This window comes from Emys orbicularis, chromosome 1, assembly GCF_028017835.1.
Source record: "Emys orbicularis isolate rEmyOrb1 chromosome 1, rEmyOrb1.hap1, whole genome shotgun sequence".
Taxonomy (NCBI): Eukaryota; Metazoa; Chordata; order Testudines; family Emydidae; genus Emys; species Emys orbicularis.
Genome location: NC_088683.1, coordinates 353,992,654 through 354,013,055, shown reverse-complemented (window position 1 = coordinate 354,013,055; position 20,402 = coordinate 353,992,654). Strand labels below are relative to the sequence as shown.

Genomic DNA, 20,402 nt, shown 5'->3' with positions numbered 1-20,402 from the left:
AGAAGGGTACCCAGAAGTCACCTACTACAGGACAGGCCCAACAAAAAAAGTAACAGAACGCCACTAGCCATCACCTATAGCCCCCTACTAAAACCTCTCCAGCGCAACATCAAGGATCTACAACCTATCCTGATGGACAATCCCTCACTCTCTCAGACCTTGGGAGACAGGCAAGTCCTTGCTTACAGACAGGCCCCCAAACTTGAAGCAAATACTCACCAGCAACTACACACCACACAACAGAAACACTAACCCAGGAACTAGCCCTTGCAACAAACCCCATTGCCAACTCTGTCCGCATATCTATTCAAGGGACACCATCGTAGGACCGAACCACATCAGCCACACCATCAAGGGCTCGTTCACCTGCACATCTACCGATGTGATATATGCCATCATGTGCCAGCAATGCCCCTCTGCCATGTACATTGGCCAAACCTGACAGTCTCTATGCAAAAGAATGGACACAAATCAGACATCAAGAATTGTAACATTCAAAAACCAGTAGGAGAGGACTTCAATCTCCCTGGACACTCAATAACAGACTTTAAAATCACCATTCTTCAACAAAAGGCTTCAAAAACAGACTTCAACGAGAAACTACAGAACTGGAATTAATTTGCAACCTTGACACCATCAAATTAGGCCTGAATAAAATTCCCTGGAGCAAATTAGGCCTGGGGGAGGGGTAGCTCAGTGGTTTGAGCATTGGCCTGCTAAACCCAGGGTTGTGAGTTCAATCCTTGAGGGGGCCACCTGGGATCTGGGGCAGTAATTGGTCCTGCTAGTGAAGGCAGGGGGCTGGACTCAATGACCTTTCAAGGTCCCTTCCAGTTCTAGGAGATAAGATATCTTTAGTATTGGGGGGAGGGATAGCTCAGTGGTTTGAGCATTGGCCTGCTAAACCCAGGGTTGTGAGTTCAATCCTTCAGGGGGCCACTTAGGGATCTGGGGCAAAATCAGTACTTGGTCCTGCTAGTGAAGGCAGGGGGCTGGACTTGATGACCTTTCAAGGTCCCTTCCAGTTCTAGGAGATGGGATATCTCCATTAATTTATTTATAATTTATTTATTTATAAAGACTGGGAGTGGCTGGGTCACTACAAAAAATAATTTTCCCTCTGTTGATACTCACACCTTCTTGACAATTGTTGGGAATGGGCCACATCCACCCTAATTGAATTGGCCTCGTTAGCACTGACCCCCCACTTAGTAACGCAACTCCCATCTTTTCATGTGCTGTGTATTTATACCTGCCTATTTTTTTTCACTCCATGCATCTGATGAAGTGGGTTATATCCCACAAAAGCTTATGCCCAAATAAACGTGTTAGTCTCGAAGGTGCCACAAGGACTCCTCATTGTTTTTGCTGATAGAGACTAAAACGGCTACCACTCTGAAACAAAGTGCTCAGTGACAGCCAACCAAACAACTAAAATAACGGGAATAACCAAAGTTCAATTTGAAGTATTCCTGATTAGCACAGTGCTTTATTAATAAAACATGGACCTTTCAGTCTCTGCAAATTCCCTGGAGCAAGGACTATGTCCTATATATGCTTATCAGGTGCTCTGTAAATGTGTAACATTACATATGTGATTTATAATTCCAATATGGAACCATCTTGGCATCAGAGCAAAGGGATGGTTTACCATTATTGATGCATAACTACAATTTTTTCCCCAGTTTTTCAATTCTGGGTACTCTGATAGCATAATCACACTATTCTTATTTATCAATAAGCATACAGTATACAAATCTCTATATGGTTGTCAGCTATAATACAGGGATTTACATCATATTAGAATTACTGATACAGTAGTTTATCATTAATATGGAAATCTCGCTGCTCTGACTGGCCACTATAATTCTTATAGTCCAATCTGCTCCTGTCTTGCACATGTAATAGAGCTTGCAGGTTTGCAACCTTCTACATGCAGAAGTTGGGTATCTAGTTTCAGAAATTTGTGCGCATACCCAGGCAGGCTGAAAGTTAGTTAAACTAGAACCTTAAGCAACTCTGGACTGGGCATGCACACAGATTTTGGCTACAGCTCTAGGCTCACTAAAATTCATACTAGGGATTTCTGACATAAGATTTCATCAGATCCCAGCATTTTCAGAGTAATAGAACAGAAATTTACTGTACCTTGATCAAGTATTTTTCCCATCTGTCTGCTGTGACAGACTTCCCAATCTTCCTCATCAGTTTCAAGTGAAGTTCTACCAACTCTTTTGGAACTGCAGTATTAAAACGGGGGAAGAGGGAGAGCAAAAGTTAAAAATACCCAACATAAAAAAACCCTAATACTAAATATTATAAAAGTATTGAGACAAAACCATACATTGAGAATTTTTAAAAGTGCATAACAACTTGAAAACAACGTAACAAGAGTTTCACAACTAAAAACAAAGCAAGATCTTAAATAAATCAAATAGGTTGGCATTTAGATTTAAAATAAAGACATCTATCCAAGGCTTTAGGTACCCTAATACAACATTGATAATACAACAATATCCCAGCAGCATTAAAGTAATCATTTCACAGGAAATGAGCCAGCTAGACACCTACAGAAACTAATTCCCACTCTTTCATCATTGTGAGAAACGCAGCCTCTCCAAAAATCCTATCAAACAGGTGTCTTTTGCTGCATGCCTGGAAGGTCACCAAATTTGAGCTATTTTGGACCAAGTGAGGTGGCACCAAGTTCTTGAGACTCTGAACACTCAAAGGGAACAATCTGCCCTCCACCCCCTCTCTTTGATAGTGTGGGCATTCCAGCTTGCATGCCCCTGCTGACTGCAGCTGTGGCAGTGTGGCAGAGGACCTAGGATTTCTAAACCACAGCTGTGCTGAAAGCTTAATGATTGTTGATGATGAAATAATAGTAAACCTCTCAAAGAACTGCTTTGCTGCTCATTACAGAAGAGGTTACTCGCCTTGTGCAGTACTTGAGGCTCTTTGAGATGTGTGTCCCTCTACGGGTGCTCCACTCTAGGTGTCTTCACATCCCTGCGCCTCAGATTGGAGATTTTTGATAGCAGTGTCCGTTTGGCCCACACATGCTCTCTCCCCATCTTGCACCATGTTCTGTTGCTGTCTAGCGCTGTATGGGCAAACCACCCTCAGTTCCTCCTTTACCGCAGAACTCATATATAAGAGTCACCTAGTGTTGAGAACCCATAGGGAGACACACCTTGAAGAACCTCAGTTACAACACAAGGTGAGTAACCTCTTCTTCTTCAAGTAGTGTCTCTATGAGTGTTCCATTCTAGGTGACTCTATAGCAGTGTCCCTGTTGGAAGGGTGGGGCATCGGAGTGGAGTCCAATATTGATGATAATACGGTCAAACCAAGTATCACATCAGATGCTGAATCACGAGTGAATGCATAATGCTTGGCAAATGTATGAGTGGATGCCCAAGTCACTGCTCTGCATATTTCTGTGATTGAAACGTTATTGAGGAAGGATAGAAGTCGACAGAGAACTTGTAGAGTGCGTTCAGGCTCTCCAAGGGGGCTGTAGGTCATGCGTGCAATAGCAGTAGTTAATGCATTCCGATATCCATCTAGAGAGCCATTGCACAGATATTGGGGATCCCTTAGATCTGTATGAGATGTAGAGGAATAGTGGTATGTCTACATTATGAAATTAGGTCGATTTAATAAAAGTCGATTTTTTAGAAATCGATTTGATACAGTCGATTGTGTGTGTCCGCACTAAGCGCATTAAGTCGGCGGTGTGCGCCCACAGTACCGAGGCTAGCATCAACTTTCGGAGCGTTGCACTGTGGTAGCTATCCCACAGTCTCCTCTGCCCATTAGAATTCTGGGTTGAGCTCCCAATGCCTGACGGGGCAAAAACATTGTCGCGGGTGGTTCTGGGTACATGTCATCAGGCCCCCCTCCCTCCCTCCATGAAAGCAATGGCAAAAAATCGTTTCTCGCCTTTTTTCCTGGGTTACCCGTGCAGACGACATACCACGGCAAGCATGGAGCCCGCTCAGCTCACTGTCACCGTATGTCTCCTGGGTGCTGCTGGCAGATGCGGTACTGCAGTACTACACAGCAGCATCCCCTTGCCTTGCCTTGCGGCTGGCAGATGGTACAATGCGACTGCTAGCCGTCGTCGTCGTCCCGTGGGTGTTCTTGGCCGACCTCGGTTAGGTTGGTCAGGGGCGCCTGGGCAGACATGGGTGCTCCTGGCCGGCCTCGGTGAGGTCGGTCGGGGGCGCCTGGACAAAAATGGGAATGACTCCAGGTCATTCTCTTCTTTAAGTTTAGTCTAATGGAGATTCAGTCCTGCCTGGAATATCATGCCAGCTGGAGGCTTCTGCCTCAGGCTGCTCTCCCAGTCAGCAGCACCGCGTGGTCGCACCTACCCCAGCCTACCCCTTGCTCCCATGGCTCATGAAGCCTGGACAGTAGTAAGGAGCAGTTCAACTATAGGCTGAGCAAGTGCATAATGGTGGTAGAATGTGCCTTCGGACGTTTAAAAGCCTGCTGGCGCATTTACTGACTCGGTTAGACCTCACCGAAACCAATATTCCCATCGTTATTACTGCTTGCTGTGTGCTCCACAATATCTGAGAGAGTAAGGGGAAGACGTTCATGGCAGGGTGGGGTGGGAGGTTGAGGCAAATCGCCTGGCCACTGATTACGCACTGCCAGACACCAGGGCGTTTAGAAGAGCACAGCAGGGAGCGCTGTGCATCAGAGAAGCTTTGAAAACCAGTTTCATGACTGGCCAGGCTACGGTGTGAAAGTTCTGTTTGTTTCTCCTTGATGAAAACCCGCCTCCTTGGTTCACTCTACTTCTGTGTAAGCCAACCGCCCTCCCTCCCCCCTTTGATCTCCGCTTGCAGAGGCAATAAAGTCGTTGTTTCAAATTCATGCATTCTTTATTAATTTGTCACACAAATGGGGGGATAACTGCCAAGGTAGCCTGGGAGGGGTGGGGGAGGAGGAAGCACAGGGGTGGGGTAGTTGTAGGGGCACCTCCTAGAATGGCATGCAGCTCATCATAGAAGCGGCATGTCTGGGGCTCTGACCCGGAGCTGCCGTTTGCCTCTCTGGTTCTTTGGTAGGCTTCACGCGGCACTGCTGCGGGTCCCTGTTATAACCGCTGTCCTTCATGCCCTTGGAGATTTTTTCAAATATTCCGGCATTTTGTCTTTTGGAACGGAGTTCGGATAGCACGGATTCGTCTCCCCCTGGAACGGAGTTCGGATAGCACGGATTCGTCTCCCCCTGGAACGGAGTTTGGATAGCACGGATTCATCTCCCCATACAGCGATCTGATGCAGAACCTCCCGTTCGGTCCATGCTGGAGCTCTTTCGCGATTCTAAGACTCCATGGTCACCTGTGCTGATGAGCTCTGCATGGTCACCTGTGCTGATCAACTCGCTACACTGACCAAACAGGAAATGAAATTCAAAATTTCGCAGGGCTTTTCCTGTCTACCTGGCCAGTGCATCCGAGTTGAGTGTGCTGTCCAGAGCAGTCACAATGGAGCACTCTGGGATAGCTCCCAGAGGCCAATACCGTCAAATTGCGTCCACACTACCCCAAATTCGACCCAGCAGGGTCAATTTCAGTGCTAATCCCCTCGTTGGGGAGGAGTACAGAAATCGATTTTAAGAGCCCTTTAAGTCAACAAAAATGGCTTCGCCGTGTGGACGGGTGCAGGGTTAAATCGATCTAACGCTGCTAAATTGGACCTAAACTCGTAGTGTAGACCAGGACTTGGAGATTTTCTGAAAGCCTTCTATTTGGAAAGGACTAAGCCTAACACTCTTCTAACGTCGAGTGTGTGTAGCGTTGCCTCTCTTTTATCCCGGTGTAGTTTGGGAAAGAATGCTGGAAGGTGAGTAAGTTGATTTATGTGGAAGGCTGAAGGTATTTTGGTAGGAATTAGGGGTGTGGCCGCAATATGGCCTTGTCCTTGAAGAAAATCATAAAGGGAGGGGATATACCATTAGGGCCCCCTCTCTCCGAGCAGACATGATAGCCACGAGGAATGCAGTTTTCATAGAGAGGTGTAGAAGTGAGCAAGTGGCCATAGGCTCTCAAAGGCTGACCTTATCAGCGGGGGGAGGGATAGCTCAGTGGTTTGAGCATTGGCCTGCTAAACCCAGGGTTGTGAGTTCAATTCTTGAGGGGGCCACTTAGGGATCTGGGGCAAAATCAGTACTTGGTCCTGCTAGTGAAGGCAGGGGGCTGGACTTGATGACCTTTCAAGGTCCCTTCCAGTTCTAGGAGATAGGATATCTCCATTAATTTATCAGACAGTTTAAGACAAGATTAAGGTCCCATACTGGTGTAAGATCTCTGATTCAAAGGTAGAGGTTACCCATACCTTTAAGAAATCTTTTCATTGTAGGATGAGCAGACACCGAATGACCATCTATCTTCCAGTAGAAAATGTTAATGACTGAGATGTACCTTTACCGAGCTTAGAGATAGGTCTGATTTCCGGTAACGGAGAGGAAGTAAAGGTAAACTGTCTTGCGTCACATCAGATTTGGAATCTGTTCCATTTTTGAATGTATGTGTGACAAGTAGCTATTTTTCTGCTATGTAACAGTACTTCCTTCACACGAAAGCTTATGCCCAAATAAATTTGTTAGTCTCTAAGGTGCTACAAGGACTCCTCGTTGTTTTTACTGATACAGACTAACATGGCTACCCCTCTGAAACCTATCCTCAGAACAGTTCATTTCTAATCTTTGGAACCAATGAGGAGCCATGTTTTAAGCCGGAGAACTTGCAGATTTGGGTGATGGCTCTGGCCTGCATCTTGAGAAAGATGAGGAATGGAGTGGAGAGCAATTGATGGACAGACTGCCAGCTGGAAAAGGTATGGGAACCATGTCTGCCTTGGCCTCGTTGGAACTACAAGAATAACTCTGGCCTTTTCTTTATCTCAAATATCATTTTGGATCTTGGGAAAATCTCAGAATATCCGCTGTAGTCTTCTGTATGCCCGGGAGGTAGGTTGCTGAGATGCCGATCTGGTGATTAATGCGCCAGTTCCATATTTCCACTGCCTTGGCACACAGGGAATGTGATCTTGTTCCTCCCTGGTGGTTTATATAGAACATACATGCAATTCTGTCTCTCAATCTTTACATGTTCGTCTTTGATCATTGGTAGGAAGTGTGAGAAGACTGCTCTGAGTTCTAAGAAGTTGATACATAGTGTGGATTCGAGAGGGGACCATTTACCCTGAATGGTGTAAGTGGGCTCCCCATCCCATAAGGAATGTACCCATCGTCAAAATCAACAATAGGGGTGGCTGAGTGAAGGAGACTCCCACACATACACTGTGAGGATCTGCCCACCAGTCAAGCGAGTTTTTGATTGTTGAGGGCATTGATAGAAGTTTGTTTAAATTGTGTCTTCTCGGGACGTATACTGTTCTGACCCACCCTTGAAGACAATGGTGCTCGCCCCCAGTTGCCCCAGTAGTTGCAGACAAGTTTTGGCTGAGATTAGGCTGACCAGACAGCAAGTGTGAAAAATCAGGACGGGGTGGGGGGTACTAGGAGCCTATATAAGAAAAAGCCCCAAATATCGGGACTGTCCATATAAAATCGGGACATCTGGTCACTGTAGCTGAGATCTGTGGACTGGCCTGAACGGTCATGATTAACTGGCTAAGTGTTTAACCTGTGTGATGGGAGGAAGGTTTTGGTCTCCACTGCATCTAGGTTGGCTCTTAAGAATTCCAGTTGTTGCACTGGGGGTCAAAGTGGACATTTGGGTATTTAGTTGTAGGAATAGATCTATAGGCTTTCGTATCTCTCGCAAGGTGTCAGTGAAGGTACGTGCTTTGAGAAAGCAATTGTCTCGATACAGAAATATCATAATGCCTTGTTTGCGAAGGCATGCCACGACCATAGAAACGACTTTCAAAAATACCCTGGATGCCAATAATAGACCAAATGGGAGCACTTTATATAGGAAATGATCTTGACCCAGAGTGAATCTTAGGAACCTCCTCTTGGATGGGTGGATTGTGATATGAAAGTAAACATTTTGTAGGTCGAGGGCCAAGAACCAGTTCCTCGGGTCCAGAGATGGGATTATGGATGGCAAGGTAACCATCTTGAAACATATTTTTACAAATCTGTTCAGTGCCCTTAAATCCAGAAAATGGGTCTCCAACCACTGTTTTTTTTCCTGTATAAGGAAGTATTTGGAATAGAACCTCTTCCCTCTGTCTTGGGTGGGAACTGGTGCTATAGCACCTAGTTTTAGGAGGTGGTTCATTTCTTAACGTAAAAGGTGCTTGTGAGAAAGATCCACGAAGAGGGATGGGGAGGGAGGGTGAGGGAGTAGGTGAGAGGGAGGTAAAACGGATTGAATATCTCTTGACGATCATCTCTAGTACCCAACTGCCTGAGGTTATACGCTCCCAGTTTTGATAAAAAGGAGCAAGGCGGTTGTGACGGGTTGGACCCTCCCCTTCTGGGACACCGCCTGATGTACTGGGATTTCACTGAGCCTGCCTGCTCCACTAGCCTGGGCTTCCTCTCCCTGTTTTGTTGAATCAGGCTCTCCAGCCTCTGGCAGCACACACATACAGGTAGGGACGCACCAGCTGTAGAATCTCACAGTCTGTAAACAGCTCTCCATGGGAAGGTTCAGCTAGGAAATCGCCCAGCACTCAAGTGCAGCTTCCCTCTGGAAAGTACACCCAAGATAATATTGTCTTGCGTAGTATAGAAAGATGTGCAGAGCATAAGCTCATAAAAATTCACCCTCTCCCTCAATGTAAAGAGAAATGCACAACTTCTCCCCCCCCCCGTTAGAAATTGCACAAACTGGGTTTAATAAACAAAACACATTTATTAACTATAAAAGGCAGATTCTAAGTAATTATAAGGGATAGCAAACAGAACAAAGCAGATTACTAAGCAAATAAAACAAAACATGCAAACTAAGCTTGATTCACTAAAGAAACAGGATTCAAAGTGTAATTTCTCACCCTAAATGTTGATTTTAAGCAGGATGCAGAGTTTCTGTAGTTTAGATTTCCAGTTATTTCTCTTTACAGACTAGACTCTTCTGTCTCAGTCTGGACTCAGCCCTTGCCTTTCCTTCAGCTTAGTTCCTTTGTCTCTTCAGGTACTTTCAGCAGTCTTTCTTCTTGGGCAGGAAGGCAATGGAGAAGAGTCCTGTTTGTCTTACTCCCCAGCCTTAAGTAAGATTTATGTAAGGCGGGAATCTTTTGTTCCCCAGTCTTGACCTCCCCCTCCTTTTAGTGGAAAATTAGTAGAAGTCCAAGATAGTGTTTAGTACCAGGTAACAAGACCATTTGACCTAGTAGTGTCACAGCTACGTCCCAGGACTCCTCTCAGGAAGGAGAGAGAGGAGTATCTTTAAAGTCTTATTGTTTCTCCCTAATGGCCCATCAAAGCTGATGGCCTGTTGTCTGGTGGGTGTTTCCCAAATACACACACAATTGTCGTTACATAGTCAATATTCCTAACTTTAGATACAGAAATGATACATGCATACATATTGGATAATCACATTCAGTAAATCATAACCTTTCCAATGATACCTTACAAGACCCATCTTGCATAAAATATATCTTAGGCCATATTTGTATCTTAACCATATCTCTATGAAGAATATGGGGTGTAACGTCACAACAGTTGCCAAATTGGTGGAGATGTTCAGATTGTTGGAGCAGATGAGACTTGGGGTGGTAACTTGGGGCTTCAACCAACACATCAGAATTGTTTTTTGGATGCAGAAGGTTGCCATGTCACTGATTGTGGGGCATTTGGTTGCTGATTTTGTAATCTATGCCTCTTCCTTTCAGGATCATCATGTCTCTGAGGAGGAGAAAAATGAGTAGGCCAGGATCTCTGTGTGGTCTGGTACTTACTGAGTCTTCTTTCTTGGGCAGCGGTGTAAATACCCAGAAAACGTAGTGTGGCCCTAGAATCTTTTAATATGTGGAGGGATTCGTCCATTCCTTCTGCAAACAATTTAGATCCCTCAAAAGGGAGGTCCTCCACTGTGGCTTATACCTCCTTTGAAAAGGCGGAGAGATGAAGCCAAGATGCTCTCCTCATGACAACTGCTGTGGAGATGGAACGAGCAGCTGTATCAGCAGCATCTAGAGAAGCCTCCAATGCTGTCCTCATAAGGAGCGGACCCCTCAGCAATAATCACTGGGAATTGTTCTTTCTGATCCGACAGGAGGTGTTCAATAAAGGCATTTAATTTTGAATAATTGGTATGATTGTGTTTTGGCATAAGGGCCTGATAGTTAGCGATCTTAAATTGTAGAGTGGCTAAAGAATATGATTTACATCCAAATAAATCCAGTCATTTCCAGTCCTTATTGTATGGTGTCATTTTAGCGGGATGCTGTCTGCCATGTTCATTAATGGCATCGATGACCAGTGAATTAGGGGACGAATGAGAAAATAAAAAAGTCCTCATCTTCAGAGGACACAATATTTTTGTCTACCCTTTTGCACATTGGGGGTATTGTGGGTGGTGTCTGCCATATAGTTTTCGCCCAATCAAGCAGTGCCTCATTGATGGGGAATGCAATCTTTGCTGATGATGTCAAACAGTTTGCACTGTGACTATGACTTCATTAAGCAGGATTCACAGGAAATCTGCTACCTATTAAAGAGGTGTTGAAATTGCTTGAAGTTGTCTGCTGTAGTTGGTGGGGGAGGCATGACCACCTTATCAGGAGATGATGAGGAAATGTTGGTCACCCGAGTGGCTTCCTTGTCTAGTCTCTCCTCCTGTTCCTCAGAGGTCTCCTCTTGAGGATCAGGTGGTCTGGCTATTGAAGCTAAAGGAGATTGCTTTCCTCAAGCTCGAAACTTCCTCAAAAACTGTTGTCTATATGCCACCTGTGGGTCCCAATATTGCCACTGAGGTGGTGAGAAAGGGCATGGGTGGAGGCATCCGAGGGTGTCCATACCAACTGGGTGGGTCTCTTCTACTCTGAGGATAGATTGAAGATACACGAGTTTCCACCCGGCTAGCTCCTTGGCGTTGTAATGGAGAACCTTGGAATGACACTGAGTATAGGTCATCCCTATCATCTTCCTCATCGTCACTTGACGGGTGAAGCAGTCATGGAAGGTGGAGTAGAATGTCTTGGTACTGCATGGAAGTCCAGGGACCTAGGCATAACCCATACCATGGTTATGTCAGTGCCTAGTAAGGGTGATTCAGGTATCTGAGACCATCAAGTCTTTGGGGAACCGAAATTCCTGCGGTACTGGAACAGCCATCAGTACCCACTGAGGTCAGTTGAGTAGGTGCCATTGAAGTGGAGAGAGTTGTTGGTACCAGAGGCTCTCTGAATTGCGAGGAATGGCCACCAGGTGTCGCCACAGCCTTTTGCGATGCTGGTGTATGCAGTACTGATTGTCTAGAAGATTCCATCGTTGCCATTTTAGAGGAACTCCTTTCCCCCAACAGTACTATTCTGCCTGAGCCGCCCTCTTATGGTCTTTGGGCTTACCCATGGTACTAGTACAGGAGGATCTTGCAGTCTCACAGGTACCTAGTCATGGGTCAGTTAGTACACAGGTTATCAACCGTGCCAGGGACCTCTTTCTCCTGGCCAATTCCCTGCTCAGGAACTTGTGGTCTGTTTTTTCAAGACTTTCTGAGAGGAATCTGAGGATTTCCTCTTTGAAGTCACTGGAGAGTGTTGATCTGACGATGTAGACGGGATCAGTCTTGACAGGGACTGCTGTCCGGAGTGGGTCCCGGGCCCAGGGTCGGAGGCTGGTCAAAGTGAGCTTTCCATCATGAGCAGTCTTAATTTCCGTTCATGGCTCTTTCTGGTTCCAGATTTTACTTTGAGACAATCTCCACTATGCCGATAGGAGACTCCTTCCTGTCTGTCAAGATAGGTTGTAGATCCTTGATGTTACGCTGGAGAGGGCAGCAAATGCAGCAGGAATGACTGCTGCCACTCATGTCGGGATGCCATTCCTGTCAGCGGCAGTTAAACCTGGGGAAACTAGGCATACCCTTTTCAGGGGTTACTTCCTGCCCGGGAAGAGCTAGGGAAATCTAATTTATACTAAGGAGATAACTATTCTACAAGCGAAATAAAATAAATAAATATTTTAGGAAATGAAAAGAAAAGAAGGAAGTACTAACGCTAACTGAAGCTCTATTCTACTAAGGAAAAATTATTAAGAAAAACACTGAGTAGAATCTCTGTCAACGGGCTCTGCTAAGGCTCAGTCTCAGGCCAAGGGCAGTTGAGAAACAACTGAGGGCGGTTTACCCACAAAGCGCTATATAGCAACAGAGCACAGCACAAGATGGGGAGCGCATGTGAGAGCCAAACAGACATTGCTACCAAAAATTTCAGATCGGAGGTGCAGGGACATGAAGACTCCTAGGGTGGTCCATTCATAGGGAAACTACCACTTTATAAATCATCTGTGATTTATAAATGAACCTGGCACCATCAAGCGGCAAAACCCCTGTGCATCACCATTTTAATAAGCTATAGACAATTCAGAGCATCCATTATTTTAATATAATTGACTATTAATAATGCAATGCCACAGGACCTTCAAAGTAACCCTCATTTATTTATGTATGTAGGAGATTCCATAAAATTTGTGATTTGCTGTCCAAGAATCACAGGGATCAACTTGTTTTCAACACATGTGATCATGTACTGTTTACATGTAATAATTTGGTTGTACACAACTTCAGTGTATTTTCTAAAAGCATTTTGCGCTAGTCACTTCACTACACATGCACACACAGGCCTGGTCTACACTACAAAATGGAATTGGCTTAACTAAGTCATTGAAGGGTATGAAAAATCCACACCCTTGAACGGCTTAGTTAAGCCAACCTAACCCCCAGTGTAGCTAGTGCTAAGTCAACGGAAGAATTCTTCCACTGACCTACCTACCTCTTGGGGAAGTGGGTTACCTATGCTGATAGGAGACTCCTTCCTGTCAGCATGGGTAGCATCTATACTGAAATGCTACAGCGGGGCCATTGTAGCATTAAGTTTAGATACACCCTTACTAATTTTAACAGCAGTAAATGTACAAAATGAGAGATTTTATGATTTTGCCTGATGTTTTCTTAAACTGGCTACATTTAACAAGATTATTTTACTGTTGACTGAATCCAACTGCACTTTGTCTGCGCTACTTCTTTTATTGACACATTGTTTCTTCCCTTGTCACTTGTAGTGTCATGTATCCAAGACTTGAGTTATGGAGTTTATTTCTTCACCATGTCATTTATATTCAACGAGCTAATAAGAGTCTTTAAAACAAATGCCTTGATATTCAGGTTAATATAAAGGAGTTCAAAATATGTAGTGTGTGTGAAAGTATCAGTTTTATTGCAACGGCACTAGATCAGTTACATAACTTATAGCCAGTCTAGTACAGAGATATCCCACATTAGATGTGCAGAATCACCTGTTTTGGGGGCAAATATCTGCTTTAAATATAGACAACGGAGAGTATCAAGATTATCTCTAGCATTTATTGATTTTTTTTAGTCCATTTATAGCTTGCCATTATTTATCTTCATTTTGAATAATCAGGCACTGCTCCCATTTGGTTTTCTTGGAAGAGCTAGTCCACATCACTGTAGTACTTGAGCACCCATCTTAGAACAAATACAGTCTCAGGAATCAATTCTGCAAGGTGCTGAGCACTATGGGCCTGATCGACCAAAATATTTTAGCACAAAGCACTTTAAGCCTGTGTGCAAGTTCCATTTGATTAAAGCTGAGGATGTGCTTAGGTGTTCTGCTGGATCAGACCAAAGTGGTCAGCACCTTTCAGGATCAAGCACTTAGTTCTTCTATCATTCTGTTCCCCAGGCAGAGAGAATGTCTTTTTTTAATGCACACACCGTTACTGCAGGAAAGTTGGCTTAGAGAAGTGTCTCACATTTTTTCTGAAGGCTCAAATTCATGGCCACTCTGAACAGCCCTTGTTGAGGAGTCAGCTCTTTGAGGAAACAGGACTGAATTATAAAACTCCAAAAGTTACAGAAGTAACTGGAAAGTCAATTCTTAGCATGTTCTGCGAGCATCTGCTACTATTTTAAAAGAACCTATTGATGTCCTGCCATTTTTGTGACATCTCAATGTTTAATGTCCTGGGACAGCAGGCCAAGGAGCTACAAGACATATTGATGCAGTTCTTACTTTACATAGACTTCACAACACATTTAAAATCCATTCTTAATTTATTCATCGTTCTCACAGAACTTCATTCATATACCACACTAATATGAATGGTTGAACCAGAAAGCAAGAAGGCTAGAGGTAAGCTGGTTGTGAAAATTGACCTTGTACATTCCCATATGCTTACACTATTCCTGGAGCATCCTAAACTACCAGGTGCATCCCTGGGGTGGTAAATGAGGGACCCCCATACATGGTATGGGCTGCTCTGAACATATTGAAGCAGCAGCCATGGACCTACGGTTGTGAGTTAGGCTAACTACCTGTCCACATTTAAAAAAAAAAAAAAAAAAAAGTTAGTTATGGAAACAACCCATCTGAAGAGTTCATCTCCGTTAAGAGATGGCAACACTGGTTCCCATATGCATCATAAGGCACAAGAGCATCTATCCTAATCATCTATAGTACTGGTGATAAAATGTATGAACTGCACAGATAATTCATGGGGGGGGGGGGGCGCGTGGAGGGGGGAGGAATTGTATGCATGTGTGTGTAGTGCAGATTGGGCAGCTCGGCTGCCTAGTGCATAGAACAGCAGCAGAGGACAGTGGAACAGAGACAATTAGCTGCTCACTGAAGCGGATTACAGTTATTGCAATTGTACATTACTGCGTATTTTCAACTGTGAGCCACAGTTGTGTGTGTTTGGGGATGGGAAGGACAGGAATGAAGATTATTTCATGGAGATACAATAAGTTAACATCTTCACAGAATCTGGACCCATTGCACAAAGGAGTCCACAGGGCCCTTATGATAGTTAAGCTTCATAAAGCTCCATATTGTTGATGTTTTTCCAATAATGTTTTATAATGTACATAGACTGCATATTTATAGCAGAAAATCATCTACATATAAACTTTTTAAAAGCTTTTCTTCTAAGAAATTAAGCCAAAAGGCCAAATACTTTAGTACAATAGTGCCAATGTGGAGCCACTGTATTTAAGTATTAGTGTCCAACTCAGATTCAATGACAGCGAGGTGGATTAAAGTAGCATCCTGGGCCGCATGGCTGCAGAGGACCTGAGTTTAACAGGGTGTCTACATGGCAACTGAAGGTGTGATTTCAGGTTGGGTAGGCATACCTGAAAAAACATTAATCTAGTTAGCACAAGTAAAGTTACCAGTCAAGACATGGCACCACAGGATGGTCCTCCTGTTATACTGCATGGCTAGCCAACATGGGAGCCCAGGCCTCTGCATCTTCCCTGCTGGTTTTAGCTGTGCTAGCTACAGTAAAGCTGACATGGGTATGCCTACCCAACACCTGAATGGTGCCAGACGTACCTGCTGGGGTAGGCTGGGTTGCCTCACTAGGGAGAAAAATCAAGGGGTCAAGAGTGGGAAGAAGACAAGTGTGTGTCTAGTAGGAAGAAGAGTGTGTTTGGGGGGGGGAGAGAGGACACATTAGGCTAAATGGTAAAATGTTAGGGGTGTGTGAAATTTGTTGGATCCGGCTACCTTCAAACTTACACCATTCTTGACCAGTATATGGGAGTCATTGTGCCCTGTTCAGATGAAGAGGGGTACTAATAATTACCGTTTTAAAAATGTTTCTGTAACTCCACATTTAACACTGTCAGAGGATGGAAGTAAGATGGCTTGAACTAATGTTTTAATTCCTTCACAATGGCAAGCATTTTCTTCTCTGTATTTCTTATGGAGCACAACCCAACAGGGCTCTGCATCATTTACTTTCACTGTTTGTGGACCAGCATCTGATGAGATAAGCTCTGCTCTAAGAACAGTGTAGTAATTTTGTTCTCTGGTGGCTCACTCTGCAGCAAAAGAAAGGGAACCAAATATTATCAATCTTACAAAAAACAGCCTGTACGTAAAGTTTGTGCTAGCAAAACTTGGAACACCACACATGATATGTTAAAGGAAGAGACTCACTTAACTTACATTTGCATTGTGCTGTCTGCTAAGCTATTCTGAGATGACTAAGGGCAGATCTGATAGAAGTCTACAAAGTCATGAATGGTATGGAGAAAGTGAATAGAAAATTGTTATTTACCCCTTCACATAACACAATAACTAAGGGTCACCTGATTAATAGTCAGCAAGTTTAAAAAAACATAAGGAAGTACTTCTTCATACAACACAGCCAACCTGTTTAACTCGTTGCCAGGGGATGTTGAGAAGGCCAAGAGTATAAGTGGAGCCACAAAAGAATTAGATAAGTTCATGGAGGATCATCAATGGCTATTAGCCAAGATGATCAGGGATGCAACCCCATGACCCAGATGTCCCTAAACCTCCAATTGCGAGGAGCTGGGACTGAACCACAGGAGATGGATGACTCAAAATTGCCGTGCTCTGTTCATTCCCTCTGAACCATCTAGCACTGGCCATAGTCAGAGACAGAATACTGGCCTAGATGGATCATTGGTCTGACCCAGTATCACCATTCTTATACAGACTAGCAATTATTTTTTGGACAAGCTCGGTAGAGCTTGCAAGGCCTTACAACCAACTTGATGCTATTTCTCCAGTTGTCTGATGGAAACAATGCAATAACTTTTCAGTGCTGCATCTCATCAATTCCAAAATTTCTGAGACTGTTCTAGGCATCAATGGAGAGAATCCTACATTTTTATTTTTCCCAAATCAAAAAAGGGGGAAAGTGGGGGACACAGAGCCCCAGCCATTTATATGCTGGTGTATGCCATAACTTCATGCATCTCAACAACTGTCTATACATCAAAGAACTGGCTGATACCCAATCTCATCTCTGCCCATCCTCTCAGAGTTTAACACGCTGACACCCTGAATGACTTAGCTCCCAGACATGAGGGCACACAGCCCCTGGCATGGGGAAGGGAGGATGGGGAAATGGGGGTCACACAGAACCCCTGGCATGGGGGCTAACAGGAGACATCCTGGTATGGAGGGAGAAAGAGGGAATGGTGTGGCCACAAAGCCCTGGCATGGGAGAATGGGGAACCCTAATATGTGGGGAGGGAGGAATAGGGGCACACAGCCCCAGAATAAGGGAAGGGTGTGAGGGTTGCAGCAAGTTCTTGAAATAGAAGGGGACTGAAAGGTGGCACACAAGGAGTTTGTGGAGAACAGAGGGATGCAAGCAAACCCTGGTGTATGCAGTGTGCTTGGCTTAAAGAAGCAACAAAGAATTTAACCTTCAAATTAACTATAGTGCTCCACTATGTACTAGGCTCTTTCCAAACATGCAAAAGCAGTAGTTCCCGCTGCAAGGAGCTTACAATCTAAGCTCACATCTTCTGGCTGAGCCACTCTATACTACCTCCAAGTTATTTGTCCAAAAACAAATTGTGCAGGAAAGGAAAGAACTGCAACAGCCCAGGCTTCAAAGTGAACATAAAAGAACAAGCAGAAAAGATGTAATTAGATGGAAGATTCAAACAGAGGGAACAAGAGTTGCCTACCAGCACTTAAAGATCCTTTTTTGTCCCTAGAAAGATCTTGGCATGCATTTAAAAAACTAAACAAAATACCACAGGCACAATTGAGTAACACATTCCTGTATTTATTTCAATTGTTAAAAACACCTGTCAGAAAACACTTGGCTTGCCTAGAATCTCTAACATATATTCATTTTTAGTCATATTATTTAACACTGATATGGGTATGGGTATTTTGCTCTTGGGATGCAATGGGTTGGGACGCAGAAGCCCTGGGTTCTATTCCCTGCTCTGCCACTGGCCTACTGGGTGACCTTCGGCAACTCACTTCACCTCTGTGCCTCTACTTCCACATCTGTAAAACTGGAAGAGAATCACCTCGAGAGGTCATCTAGTCCAGCCCTCTGTGCTGAGGCTGGATTAAGTATACCTAGACCATCCCTGACAGGTATTTTCCAAGCCTGTTCTTAAAACCTCCAGTGATGGGTTTTGCACAACCTCCCTACATAATCTGTTCCACTTCTTAACTATCCGTTTAGTTAGAAAGTTTTTCTAATATCTAAATCTCCCTTGCTGCAAACTAAGCAATTTACTTAATGACCAACCTTCAGTGGACATGTAAAATCATTAATCAAATATGTTAAGGGCTGTTACAAAGAGGATGGTGAAGACTTATCACGTTCCCCCCCAGTCTTCTTTTCTCAAAACTAAACATGCTCAGCTTTTTTGAAACCTTTCCTCGTAGGTCAGGTTTTCTAAAACTTCTACCATTTTTGTTTCTCTCCTCTGGAACTCTCTCTAATTAGTCCACATCTTTCCTAAAGTGTTGTGCCCAGAATTGGACACAGTACTCCAGCTGAGGCCACACCAGTGCCGAGTAGAGCAGGACAATTACCTCCTATGTTTGACATACAACACTCCTGTTAATACATCCCAGAATTATATTTGCCTTTTTTGCAAATGCATCACATTGCCTGATATTCAATCTGTGATCTACTATAACCTCCAGATCCTTTCCTGCAGTATTACTGCCTAAACAGTTGCTCCCCTTTTTGTATTTGTGCATTTGATTTTTCCTTCCAAGCTGTAGTACTTTGCACTTATCTTTATTGAATTTCATTTATTGGATTTCAGACCAATTCTCAAATTTATCAAGATCATTTTGAATTCTAACCCTGTCCTCCAAAGTTAGATGTCATCTGCAAATTATATAAATGTACTCTCTACTCCATCACCCAATATGTTAATGAAAATAGTGAATACCAGACCCAGGAAAGACCTTCACAGGACCTCACTTGATATGTCCTCCGAATTTAACAATGACACATTGCTAACTACCTGGGTACAATTTTTCAACCAATTGTGCACCCACCTTATATTAATTTCACCATCAAATTTCCCCAGTTCGCTTATGAGAATGTCTCATGGGACTGTGTCTAAAGCCTTACAAGTCAAGGTAAATCAAGTCTACTGCTTCCCCCATCCACTAGATCAGTTATTCTGTCAAAGAAGGAAATTAGGTGGGTTTGACATGATTTGTTCTTGACAAATCTATGTTGGCTATTACTTATCACCTGATTTTCCTCTAGGTGGTTACAAATTGATTGTTTAATAATTTGTACCAGTATATTTCTGGGTACTGAAGTTAAGATGACTGGTCTATAATCCCCAGGACCTCCTTTCACTCCTTTTTAAAGATCGGTATTATGTTTGTCCTTCTCCAGTCCTCTGGATCATCACCCCTCCATGAATTCTACAAGATAATTGCTAATGTTTCAGAAATTGCTTCAGCAAATTCTTTAAATAATTTAGGATAAATTTCAGCTGGCCCTGCTGACTTGAAAACATCTTATCTAAATATTCTTCAACTTATTATTTCCCTGTTATTGTTAATATGCTGTTAAGTATTCGGTCACAATTAACTGTTACCCTCACAATTAATTATACTTACCGCCTTTATAAAGTGCTTTAATACCTACTGATAAAAGTGCTATCTAAGAGCTGGGTATTATTATAATCCTTGTCGTCATCTTATCTGGGCCCAACAGTCTTTGAACCATCAGATATTTTTTCTAAGGTTTGAAGCATATCCCAAGGCCACCCCACTTACCCTTGGTTTTTGTTCCATGTGTTTGGAAATATGAAAACCATATTTAAATGTCTTTTAAATGCCCAAGAATAAGTTTTATTGCTGTTCTCTGATTTCCACAGTAGGTAAACACAGACAAATACATGTCGCATCTACCATTGATTTCTATTACTACAAATAAATGGGTTAATGATTGCTGGTCTAGTACATCTCTTCAAAATATCTGAAACGGGGTAAATACCAAGGATGAAGAAGAATTCTTTAAGGTGATAAAATGGACTACTGGTGAAGGAAAACTTCCTGACAGTGAGATTTCTTAGGATGTCCAAGACACCTCTGAGCACAAAATCCTCTAGTTTGTTTTTAGGTATTGTTTTTATCGTAGAACTGCATGGTGTCCCAATAATTCTGAGTAAGATGATCAGAGTGATCATACCAAATAGGAAGAGTGAAGTTACAGAAATATCACGGGGGAAAAAAAGTCTTGGAAGACACAGGCATTGTAAAAATTAAACGATATAAAGATTTTATTAAGAAAATACAAGGAGAAGAAACCATGCATGTTTTGTCTTGACAATGAACTATAAGGAGCACACACACACACACACACACTGCTGTATTAGAGCAGACCATTATGGGTATGTCTACATGACAAAAATTAAAAAAAAAATTAAAAAACCAAAACGGCAATTA

The 20,402-nt window shown here is 43.4% G+C and overlaps 1 protein-coding gene across 1 annotated transcript in view; it reads right to left on the bottom strand.

Annotated features, from left to right (window-relative positions):
* The window catches only part of RSF1 (remodeling and spacing factor 1), a 113,088-nt gene that overhangs the window by 64,246 nt on the left and 28,440 nt on the right, over positions 1 to 20,402 (bottom strand). Inside the window, exon 2 of the mRNA XM_065407081.1 lies at positions 2,149 to 2,240. Coding sequence (XP_065263153.1) covers positions 2,149 to 2,240 — 92 coding nt within the window. The remainder of the gene's footprint in view (positions 1 to 2,148; positions 2,241 to 20,402) is intronic.